The 13,372-nt window shown below is 39.5% G+C and overlaps 1 protein-coding gene across 1 annotated transcript in view; it reads right to left on the minus strand.

Annotated features, from left to right (window-relative positions):
* LOC307122484 (NACHT, LRR and PYD domains-containing protein 3-like) overlaps window positions 1-13,372 on the minus strand; it is a gene marked incomplete at both ends in the record, with an annotated part of 71,837 nt that overhangs the window by 43,677 nt on the left and 14,788 nt on the right. The window contains one exon of the mRNA XM_079846463.1: window positions 3,739-5,536. Within this exon, the coding sequence (XP_079702589.1) occupies window positions 3,739-5,536 (1,798 nt within the window). The remainder of the gene's footprint in view (window positions 1-3,738; window positions 5,537-13,372) is intronic.

Below are 13,372 nucleotides of genomic sequence, written 5' to 3' on the forward strand. Positions count from 1 at the left end.
ATTCTTAGCTTTCTAATGTTTCACATTTTACGTTAATCAAAATCAAAAGGTCGGAAGACCGAATCCATGTTGCACGTGGCGCTATCAGACGATGTTTTCCTTTAATTACCGCTGGGTGTGAAATGCGCTCAAAAAACTTTGACTGATTCTCTGACCAGCTGACACAAAGCATACTTTAAATAAACAGGAAACAAATCCGATCCGGTTATGAAGTGTTTTCTGTGTGTTGACAAATCTTTCGCGATGTTCTAAAGACGGGATTCACACACAACGCGTCTGCTAATGTCCGATTCGCCACCTAATGACTCCTTTGAACTGAATCATTTTAACGACTGGTTAGAACAACTGATCTGTCCAACACTGAACTCACAAATTAGTTTAATCATTTACTCAGAACAACACCTGAAATGAGAATACAGGTGTGCTTACCCAATTTAGCAAGAGTGGATAGTAAGAATTATTTTTAATTATCAACAGTCTTTCAGCTTATTTATGTGGACAATGTGTAGTAAAATAAATAGCCTACAATCATTTAGTTTAGACTGGAGTGAGGTGAACCCAGAACATATTTGTTGTTAGCTAGCTGATTGTATATGGCAGAAAATTAGGCTATTAGTTCATTTTTTTAATACTATTTTTTAATATTGATATGATTACCAAAACAAACAATTATCAGTAAATAGTGTAAAAATGAGGAACAAAAACAAACATCAAGGTATCAAAATAAGATAAGCAAAAGTTACAAACTTTCTTTGAATTTATTTCAAATTTATTGTCAGTATTGCGCTTGCAGATCAAGTGGGTAGGGTATTTTTTTTTTACCGTGTGTGTGTGTGTGTGTGTGTGTGGATGACCATGTCTGTCAGCCACCACCGAAGACCATTTTTGACCCAGGAAAAACCCTGAATATGTATTGTGAAAAGCGCTATACAAATACATTTTAATTGAATTGTTTTACTTACTTTTATTGGCATTAACTATATATTATTCATGATTTATTTGGCAGGTTGCAAGATGTATTTTATTTTGTGAGACTTTGCTGAGGAAGTATTCTTTGGCTCAGTCTGAAAAGGCCCAGAAAAGAAACACTATGAAGAACATCACACAGAACCGTCAGAGAAAGAGATGGGTAAGTTAAGAAACCGGTTAAGCTTTTTCCCTCCAGAATGTTACTATACTCCTCTCTGAGTTTTAGTGGTTAATTTACTGTCATGTTTTGCAGTTGCTGGAGACCAGGTCCAGGGTTGCACAAACCAACACAGAACCTGTGGAAGACCGCAACTATAGACCTGATGAAGATGAAGATGATGCTGCTGTTGTTGATGGAAGGCTTGGTTAGGCTAGCTACTACAAACCAGACTAGACTGACCCACGCTACGCATCACATCACCAGCCCATCACAGCAGTTTGAAAAAATTTTCAAAACTCAAACAACATTGTGTTAGAGTTGGTCACAATTATTTTATAATTATAATTTTAATATTCAATTGTTCCATTTAGTATTTTCTTTATTCCTATGTTTATATACTTATACTTTTATTGGTTCCCATATATAGAACATTTACATATATTTTATATACACTTTTTAATTTATAGATTTCTTTGTCTCGTTTTATATTGTATACTTTGTATGTTTGTTCCTTTTTAGATGTCCATGTTGCTTTTGATCTCCATGTTTTGTATTGTTGTTCCTCTTACGTCGCCTTCCTTTAGAAACATTTTGTTCACTTATCTTTTCCCCCATTCATTTTAATGTATGTTTATAATGCTCTTTGTTCTTTTTATTTGGTTATATTGTTTACTTGGAATATTTATATGTATTTTAATATATTTTATATACACTTTTTTTGTCTTATAAATTTATTGTTCTCATTTTATATTGTTTAATTTGTATATTTATTCTTTTCCTTTTTATGTTCACTGTGTATTTTATTCCTTTACATCTCTGTCTTTTAAATGCATTTTGTTCATTTTTTTTCCCCTTTTTGTTTCTTTACCAATTCATTTTAACGTATATTTATGTTCTTTGGACTGTTTATATTTTTACATTTGTTCCTTTACATTTTCATCCCTTTTAAATACATTTAGTTCACTTGTTTTTGTTTCACCATTGTTTTAATGTTCGTTTGTAATGCTGTTAAGAATGTTTTTTTTTTTTTTATATATATACCTTTTTAATAAATATTTCAGACTTTCTCAAATTGTTTTGTGTGTATTTTTCTTTTGGGAGGGAGAGGGGATTATTTTTTATATATATATATTATATATTAATGAGCAAAATCTGCATAGCTGGCCTATAACCAATCAAGTCCCTATGCTACAAAACCTAGCCCACCCTTAGCCTTAGAAGTAACCAATAAAGTCACTTGACTGGGTTTTCAATGCGTCCTGTCCTCCAATAGCAGTCTGGGTTTTGGGAGTGGTTTTAAAAAAAACAACCAATCCAGTTTGAGATGAAGGACCAATAGGGGGTGGAAGGCAAAGCTGTTTAGAGGTGTGAAAATGTCTCCTGGGAAAAACTTGATGGGATTATTTGCCATGGCAACAAATGGCTGTAGCATGGGAGTATACGGCCACAACATACATCCGATTTGGTACCATTTCGGATGTATACGGACATATACGGATCCATGGAATTTGACCTATCCGGCCAGTATACTCCTGGATTCTTCCGAATTTCAGCAGTGTATACAGGAGTATCCTGGTCCGGATACACCTTTTTTCATGCAGTGCATCACTCTCCATAATAAAATGATACTGTAAATGGTTGACGTAATAATCAATGCACACCATGCTGTACTGTTTACCAGACATTGCTGCAAATACCTGTATAGTGTAACTGTTGTCTATCCATTCAAATGCATTGACAGCGCGAGTTTGTGAGGAACTATTGAAAGCTCCGTGAACCACATGACCGCGCGCACCGCCGGGAGATGAGAGCATGTCGCAACTCTGTTTTTCAACGCCTCTGGCTTTAACTGCCACATTAGCGCCAAAACTCTATTTATTGTTTGAATTTCGTATTAAAACTTTAAAATTTTTAAAAGCTTAGACTCTTTCATATCAAAAGCAGGTTTGGCCATTTGAGAGCAAGAGATGTGCGTGAGTGAGAGAGAGAGAGAGAGAGAGAGAGAGAGAGAGAGAGAGAGAGAGAGAGAGAGAGAGAGAGAGAGAGAGAGAGAGAGAGCAGGAAAGGAAATGCAGCTGAACGAATATGTGTGTTTTAAATAGCGTAACATTTAAAAAAAAAAAGAAGAATAACGAGGCGCAATATGTGGCAGCCACGAATTAGTCTATGTGTGGGAAACATTGAGCCTGAATTCCCAAAACTGTTCCCTGGACTTGAGGGTTTCATGCACCCACAGCCTCTTCTTCCTTGCTGCTCTCTTTCTTCTTCTTCTTACTAGCAGGGCTAGTGCTATCGCTTGCTTAAGCTGGAACAACAATCAAATAACTAGATATAGAATAAAGAACTATATAACGTATAAAACTCCCGTAAAAAGGTTTGAAAACTCCACCTACTTTGCTCTGACCAGTGTAGCGCATTCCGCATCCTGTGTGAAACCCCCATAAGAGCGTAATCATATAATGTACCACTAGCCAAATGATAACAGAAAAAAAAACGATGCTGCGTCGAATTAAATATTTTTAGTGTGTTGAACTAAAAGAATTAAACGCATGTGTTATTGCAGTAATTTTGACAGCACTAATATAAATGGATGTAAAGGAGACTCTTACAGTGCTCTTCTGGTGTTTTTGATCACTGGCAGCAGTCTCATCAGTGCTTCATCAGATCTTCTGTATTTCTGCAGTTCAAACATCTCTTGAGCCTCTTCTGACATGAGGAGCACAAACACCAGACCAGACCACTGAGCAGAGGAGATATTCTGTGCTGAAAGACTTCCTGAGCTCAGGTTCTTCTGGATTTCCTCCACAAAGTCATCTTTCAGTTCACTCAGACAGTGGAAGAGATTGATGGTCCTCTCTACCGACTCCTCCTTCTCTATTTTCTGTTTGATATAGTCAACAGTGTCTTTAACATTCTCTGTTTTCAGTTTCAGTTCTGGCAGTAGTTCCTTCAGGTCACTCTGATTGGACTCCAGCGAGAGACCCAGAAGGAACCGGAGGAAAAGATCCAGGTGTCCATTCTTGCTTTGTAAAGCCTTGTTTATCACAGCCTTGTGAAGCTGAAAGAGTGGCTTTTTGGACAGTTTCCATGTCAGTTTTTCTCTCCGGGATTGAAGAAATAGGTCAGCTTTCTCATCTTTATCCATCAAAAACACATAAAGAGCAGCAAGGAATTCCTGGACGCTGAGATGTACAAAGCTGAACACACTTCTCGTTGAAACAGCCTTTTCTTCCTGAAAGATCTGAGTGCATAACCCAGAGTACACAGACACTTCACTGACATCTAGTCCACATTCCTCAAGATCTTCCTTGTAGAAAAGCAGATGTCCTTTCTCCAGCTGTTGAAAGGCCAGTTTCCCAAGCTTCAGAATAATCTCATCAAAAGACCTTGCATTGGCTTTAGGTTCAGGACTGTATTTTGTTTTCATTTGTTGCTGCTGAGTAAGAAAGAAGTTTATGTACATCCCTGTGAGAGTTGTGGGATTTTTGTCATTGCTCTCTCGAGCCAGTTGAGGTTGAAGAACAATGAGAGAGATCCAGCAGAAGACAGGGATATGGCACATGATATAGAGACTCCTGGATTTCTTGATGTGACTGATGAGATTTATAGCAACCTCAGGTCTGCAGTTTTTGTTGAAGTATTGCTCTTTCTGCTCATCGTTGAATCCTCGTACCTCTGTCACTTGATCAATGTAGTCACGGGGTATCAAACTGGCTGCTGCTGGTCTGGATGTGATCCAGATGAAAGCAGAGGGAAGAAGGTGTCTCTTGATCAGGCTTGTAACTATCTTACTCACTGATGTTATTTTGTGAACATCTGTAATTCTGTCACCCTCTTTAAATTTCAAAGGGAAGCGACATTCATCCAGCCCATCAAAGATGAACATGACTTTTCCATCCCCTTCAGGAAGAGAGGGCAACTCTTCAGGACTACTAAAGAAGTATTTGTTAATCAGTCCCATGAGACTGCAGTTCTCTGTGATCAAATTTAGCTCACGAAACGGCAGAGGTAAAATGAAGACTATATCCTGATTTTCTTTTCCTTCAGCCCAGTCAAGGATGAATTTATTGATGGAGACTGTTTTTCCCACGCCTGCGATCCCCATCGTCAGCACCTTTTTGTTTTGTTGATCCTTGTGGACTTTGAAAATGTTATTGCACTGGATCAGTTTCTTTTTTGCATCAAATTGTTTTAGATTAAATTCGAACTGCCTCACCTCATGTTCATTCAATCTTCCTCCAGTCTCATTCTCCACCACATATAAATCAGTGTAGACATCATCCAGATTTTTCAGATGACCTGTCTGTGAATTACCAACCAATATCCGCTTGTGGTCCTGTTTTAATTTGTCTTTTAGTCTGAGGCTAATCTCATGAAGGGCAGCTTTACTGCTTTCTTCAGCTGAGCCTTTGAGAAAGAGGAGAAAAGTCATCAAAGAGCAAAATATCAATTTTATAAAAATGTATATAAAATATTTATATAAATTCTAACCTAGTGTTTGATTTCTATAACAAAAAAATTAAAAGCATACACTTGTGGTAACTTGAACACTGTTCTTCTGCTACATTCAAATGAATCACATTCATACTTCAACAGTGTTTACATGTACAAGTTTACACAGATTATGCTTAAATTGACAACATGTATGGTCATGGAAATACCTTGACTCAAAGTCACATGAATACCTTGTATATCATAATCGTTTAACTAATTTTATTTCACACAAATTATATATTTTTCTAAATATATTTATTTTAGCTTGAAATAAGGTTGTTACAATTTATAATTTTTTGATACCAGTGAAATGTCATAATTCTCAACACCAATTTTGGTATCTCAGCAAAAACTAGTAGCCTAACTAACGTAAATAAAATTATTCTGGGTTCTCAGGCAGAGCAAGAGTATTGAATTGAGTTCTCTTTAACACCTTATTAAAGGAACATGCCACCTTTTTTGAAAATAGGCTCATTTTCTAACTCCCCTGTCACAAGCACGCCAGGCTCCACCCACTCCCAAGCACCACGCAAAGCTTCTCCCAAAAACTGATCACACACACCTGCAGCTCATCATCACCTCATCACTGCCTGCACTTAAGCCCCAGCTCTCACACAGTCACTGTCCGGTCTCGTTTGCACAACACTAACCTGTTTGCTTCCCTCAAGGACTCTCCCGTGCTACTTACCTGTAGTGATGGCCAAATGAAGCGTTTCGAAGCATTATTGCTTTCTGATACAATTGTGTCGAAAATGGTTCATTACTCGAAGCTTCATTCAGATAGAAATTGTAGCACCATCTCCTGGTGAAGTAAATGTAATGCAACAAAGCTGACAACCATAAAATGCAAGTTATATGTTAACGCCCCGTTTATTACGTGTTTACCGAGGCGATCAAAGCTGAAACAGTGTTAGTACTGTGAAACTCATTTATGTAGGAGCATTTTACAGATACTGATGAATTTAATGTGTTCACCTTGATAATAAAACATTAAGCATGATGTGTGTGTGTAATTATTTCTTTAGACAAGGACAGAAGATCAGACCAGCTTTAAAAAAGTTGGAAACCATCACAGAAATTCTAATGGTTTCTATTAAAATACCAATAGGAACCATTGGCTTTTAGTATTTAAACCACTACAGAATTATTTTTTGTAGTGTGTTTGGGACATATTCCATTAGGATTTAATGCCCCCACCAATAGAACCCAACACATATCAGTAGAGACCCACAGAGACCACTATAATTACCATTACAACCAATAAAATTCCCATGAAAACCATTAAATCCAATAGAATTCCTGTAATGGTTTCTATATTTTTTTTTAGCAGGGCAGTAGCATGTGTGAAAGCTTTATCTTGTTTAGCTTTGTACTTGTGTAATGTAGCAGAGGGTTTTTGAAGTTTCTGTATTTGCTGCATGTTTTTATGTAACAATGTTCATATTTTCTCTAATTAATAATAAAAAAATAAAAAATAAAAAATGTGGCAGAGGGTGACACTGAAATAAACTCAATCCACTCTCCTCAACAATAACCCCGACTACTACAACCCACGGTGTTGCCATGGTTTGGCTTCACTTTTATAAGAAATTCAGTCCGCCAGGTTTCAAACCTGTCAACACTGGATTGGGCTGTCAAAGCAGTCAGGTGGTTCACTACAGGAGTGAACCAGTGTGTTTGCTTCAGACGTCATTTTCACGTGACTAATGACGTAATGATACAAGCTCCGAAGCAGTGGTTCATTGCGAGGACCGTTCGAGTTTGAAGCAAGCTTCGGAGCTTCGGAGCGTCGGTGTCAGACGTAACATCACTACTTACCTGCTTCTAGTGATGGGCAGACCGAGGCTTCGTGAAGCACAGAAACAGTTGAAGCAAATGTCCCATATTGTTTCGAAGCTTCGAATCAATCCGACACCCGTCTCTACGGCGACATCTAGTGGTCACTTGTATGTATTGATCTGAAATACCTTGACAATGATCCATGTAAAAAAAAAAAAAAAGTTTTTAATGTCTTGTGGTCGTGAAAAATGAGCATTAATAAAATAAATAAAGCTAGAATGTGTCACATTTGTTGCATAACATTTTTATTCAAAAATATGATTTGCTCTGCTGTTGAAGGAGTTAGCTGACTTCTTTTTTTACATATAATTTCTCCAGCCTTTGAAAAATCCTCTCACATGGGACACTTGTTGTCCTCTGCACCCTCCAAAATGCCAGGATGAGTGCTCCTCAAATGGTGCATGAAGGCTAGCTGCCTATCACAATACACACATCTCACTTTATTTGGTGTTTCCAAATGGAAATTAACCCACACCACAGATGTACGGCATCTCTTGTAATGGACAATAACAAAGATAACTTCCTGATTAACAACATCCTCATGCTGGGAAAATGTTATATAGCCTACACAAATGCAAGTTCTTAAAGATTTTATTAATTTGTATAATGAGTTTAACTCTTACACAAAAGCCCTCAAAGTTATGAAAATGCAATCAGTCTTTTTTCCATTACAGAAGAATATGATCTTCAAACAAAACCCTAGCGCCTTTAATGTTTTTTGTTTCTTTTATTATGATTTGCCTGATATATTTTTCTACTGTACTTTCAAGCACCTGATCTGTATTTTGTAATACAAAAATGTTCTGTTATTGCCATGCTGTTTGTAAATGATTATTTGTTCAGCAATAAAAAAAAAAAAGTACGGCATCTCATATGTGGAGCCTCCATTTTTATCTATTCTATTAATATATCTATCTATATATCACCTATGAATCTATAGATATATTGACTGATAGGTATAGACAGTGACAGATAGGATAGATATAGTGACACATTCAAATGTTAGATAGTGACAGATAGCACAGCATAAGTGAGAGATATAGAATTATAATTTAAATCTAGCCTAAATATAGCTTATCTAACCAAAGCGCACTATAAATCTCACTTATATCACAAAATCACTGCTATCACAAAATCTCTCTCCTCTCACAAAAACCCACGAGGTGAAGATGGATTTACTTCACTTTTAAACTTTGTGGGGAATTAGGTTTATACAGATGTGTGACTGTGTGGTTTGTTCCCGCCCCCTTTAATCAACGCAGTTCCGGCAGGCGCTACCTGATGAAACACTTCAAAGCTTCATTTAGCCATAGTCACGTGACATGGGTGTTTCGAATCACAGTTCGGAGCAGTGTTTCGAAACATCTGCGCTTCGGGATCTCGGCAAAGCGCCAAAACAGTTTCGCGTCAGCCATCCCTACCTGTTTCCTCGTCTCCAGTGCGTCTCCTGTCTCCATCGTCTTCCTGGCTCCAGTGTTCCGTCCTCCTGGTTCTCCTACGAAAGACATTGAGTATTATCATCCAGGTATCTACATTATCCTGCCATTCATCTCTCTGACTGCTCACCTGAACCACTCTGCACTCTGGTCACTCAAATAAACTTTTAATATCTCCATCTCCTGTTCTCATTGTCTATGTATTGTAACAGAAGACCGGACCAACACAACAGAGTGCCAGCATGAGTGCCCCGGATCCATTTCAGGAGTTGGTCGACGCGCTCCGTTGAACATTCACCAGCACTCCTCCCACACCATCACCAGCGAGCACTTCCAACACAGACACCGCTTCTCCTTCGCCTCCTGGAACATCAGTCCCATGGCCAAACCGGCGCCCTTCTCTGGTTCGGCGGAGGATTGCAACGGATTTCTTCTCCAATGCTCGCTGGTCCTGGAGATGCAACTGCACCTGTACCCCACAGAACGATCCAAAGTGGCATTTATCATCTCCCAACTGTCTGACAAAGCCCTTCGGTGGGCGGAATCACTATGGTCTCAGAATAATCCGCTTACCCACTCTCTCTCCAGTTTCATCTGCCCCTTTAAGGACGTTTTCGGAAAACCCTTGTGGGATTCAGCAGTTGGTGAGCAACTTTATCACTTAAAACAAGGTACGAAGTCTGTTAATGAGTTTCGCACTCTCGCCGCTTCCAGTGGGTGGAACGAACAATCTCTACTGACCACTTACCGTCAAGGTTTGGATCCTCGGGTGCGGTTGCATCTCACTGCATACGAGGATACCATCGGGCTTGAACGTTTCATCCAACTCTCCATACGCTTCGCCACTCGAATGCAGTCATGTGTGGAAGAACACCAGGGCCAGCCGCAATGCATTCCATCCCTCCGCTGTCCAGAGTCTGTCAGCCCTCCAGAACCCGCCCACGAACCCATGCAGCTAGAGAACTCCCGACTGTCCATGGCTGAGCGGCAGAGACGGCTGACCCAGAATCTATGTCTCTACTGTGGAACACCGGGGCATTACATCACTGAATGCCCAGTCCGCCCTCCTCGTCCATTGGTGAGTGCAATTATCCAGTCTCTTAGAAAGATGAAACAACTCACAACCTCTGTAATCCTTACTGCTGCCGGTGTGTCTCTTACAGTTGTCGCTCTCCTCGACTCTGGGTCAGCCGGCAACTTTATCTCGGGCTCCTTCTGCCGCCAGCTCAAGCTCAGGACGACAACCACTCCGTCTGTCTACCAAATTCACTCAATAACCGGGAGACCTCTCAGCCATCGACAAGTGCGTACATTCGTGGGTCCTCTACAGCTCAGAGTGGGTCTTCTCCATGAGGAACAACAACATCTGCTGGTTTTGGAGGAATCTACCGCTGACATCATCCTAGGGCGCCTGTGGTTGGAGCAGCACAATCCCGTCATTTCCTGGAGGACAGGAGAGATCCTGAAGTGGGGCGACGGCTGCTTCCCGGACTGTTTCTCTGCACTTCCTGTCCCAGCCTCACCACGTCCTGCAAACCTGTCCATCTGCTCCACGTTGATCCAGAGTCCGGTAGAAAAACGCTCAGTGGACATCCCAGCCTGTTACACCCCCTTCAGCAACGTCTTCTGCCCCACACACGCCTATTGATCTGCTGCCAGGTGAGCCAGTGCCCCGTGGGAAGATTTACCCACTGTCACGTCTGGAGGAGAAGGCCATGAAGGAATACATCAAGGAGACGCTAGACCAAGGTTACATCCGTCCGTCTACTTCCCCTGCTGCTTCCAGCTTTTTCTTCGTGGCTAAGAAGGACGGAGGCTTGCGGCCCTGCATTGACTATGGAGTACTCAATAACATTACCGTCAAGTTCCGCTATCCACTTCCTCTCATCCCTGCTGCGCTGGAACATCTCCGTGGTGCCACTGTGTTCATGAAGTTGGACCTCCGCAGCGCGTACAACCTCATCTTGATACGTGAGGGGGAAAATGGAAGACCGCCTTTGTGACACCTACTGGCCACTACTAGTATCTCATTGTGCCATATGGATTGGCCAACACCCCCTCCGTATTCCAGGATTTCATCCATGAGGTGCTCCGGTAGTTCCTCCACAAGTCCGTCCTGGTCTATATCGATGACATCTCGATCTACTCCCGGAGCCTTGGCGACCATTGCCGTCACGTTGCGGAGGTCCTCCAACGCCTGAGCAGTTTCCATCTCTTCCTGAAAACCGAAAAGTGCTCGTTCCATCAGTCCTCTGTGCAGTTTCTGGGATACATCATCGATCACAGTGGCATCCGGATGGACGAGAGGAAGGTGGAAGCCGTCCGTTCCTGGCCCACTCCCACAAACCTCAAGCAACTCCAAAAGTTCCTAGGTTTCGCCAACTTCTATCTACGATTCATCCAAAATTACAGCTCCATCGCCAGTCCTCTCACTCATCTTCTCCATAACCAGCACTGCATGAAAACACTGAAATCCGGCACTATCCGGGCATGGTATACTCCTGTGTAATTTGATGTTTACTGGATGTATGTGGGAAAAAGCGGATCAGAGTAACACGGAACAGTATATTTCCAGAAAAACCCGGAAACCTCACGTATGCGGACGTATACAGGAATCCGTGAAATTTCACGGACATATACAGCTGAAACACTGCTGGGTGTGCTAGGACTGAAGACTGTTAGGTGTGAAGAAGACCTTTCATATGTTAATGACTGACACTTGTGCTGGCTGTTCTCAGAAGGAGGGGGGCAGGGGAGCACTTCAGGATTGAGAATTAACTCTGGTCTACTGTAGGCTACAGCAAACAAGCTTTTTACACAGAAAAAATAATTCTTAAGGCCCTGAAACACTAAACTGAACTAGCAATGACTAAAGCCGACTGTGGGGTTGGTTCACGTTGCCTGGGTCTGGGCCAAACCATCATAATGGTGTGTCAGGGCCTTAAAACCACTGCATGAAAAGAGTCTCTAAATCAAATATTTTTTATAAAAACAGTACAAAATAAAAACCCTGTCTGAACATATACGTTCACAAAAAAATCTGAATATGTAATGAAATAAACAAAGAAATGTAATGGAATTAACAAAGGATAATTAACCAAACATTTTAGACTATCCCCAAACAATTTTTGCAAAGTTTTACAAATTGTAGGCAATAATAGAATTAAATAAAAAGGAGATGAAATGTGGAAAATGAAAAAGTTTGTTTTAAAAACACCAAAAACTGATATGCTCAAAATAAAAATATGGAATAAAAAAGAGCAGGGATTCACTTGCTCAAGAAACACAGAAACACAAGCAGATCTTTCAGCTCTGCAACTATTAACAAAAAGTGTCACTCCAAGATTCTTAACTTTAACACGCTGCAAAAGAGGGGCGTTTTGAGGTTTGAAATCCACCACTCACAATAGATGTAGGAGCAACCAATAAGGTTACCAATAAAAATAAGGCAACCAATAAAAATAATCCTAATTTTACAGAAAAAAACGTCAGTTTTTTACAGTATTTTCTTGTAATTTTGAATTATGTTTAAAACAATGTAAAATTACAAACAATATCTAAATAAACAACTTGACTGTTATTTTAAGGATTATATCATTAATGACAAATTACAGCAATTCTCATTTTTTTATACAGGAACATCACTGTATTATTTTTCTGTTTTCATAAATAACAAATTCATGCAAAATTACAAACAATATCTGTAAATTAACAACTGTAACACAATATTTAGCTCATTATATTAAAGGTTTATGTTTATGTCCATACTAACAATTTAACATTATTCTTTGTCATTTTAAAGTAAATCTTATTAGTTTTATATTTACACTGTAAGAATAAAAACCTAAAAAAAACAGCAGCTACAGCTGCAAAACAAAAACCGTAAAATAAGTCAAATATCTTAAGTCAAATAAAGTTAAAAAACTTCACAGAAATTTACATTAAACGTTTTAGAGAAAACACTATTAGTTTACAGATTTTTCCTTATTTAAATTAAGATATTTTACTTTAATTTTCTGTTTTACAGTGAAGGTGTATTTTTACATTCAAACTGGTTTTACATTCAATTCTGGATACAAATATAACAAAATATATAGCAAACTAAATATCAAACAATAATTGTTTTTAAAGAGTACAAATCTGCACTGCAAATCTGCACAGGTTGAAACTTCCAGGCCTCTGCCCACACCACAAAACACCATTTGACCAATTAATTAAATATAACAGCAAATAAAAATAAATATACACATTTTCTAACTGTTGTTTTAAACAAGTTTTTTTCTATATTTGCAAGGCTACTTGCTGTCTTTCCGTGTTCTTTTGAGCGTGATTGGTCAATCTGAACGTCATCCAGAAATCTGACCAATGACAGTGCGCGCCTTCAGTTTGAATTAGACACCCGTCGTTGGAGTTGCTCGTGGCTCGCGGGGACGCGACGCGCGATCGCGGCTTCCAATCTTCAACAGGACGGCTT

The sequence above is a fragment of the Gobio gobio genome (genome assembly GCF_949357685.1).
Source record: "Gobio gobio genome assembly, contig: scaffold_108, whole genome shotgun sequence".
NCBI lineage: Eukaryota > Metazoa > Chordata > Actinopteri > Cypriniformes > Gobionidae > Gobio > Gobio gobio.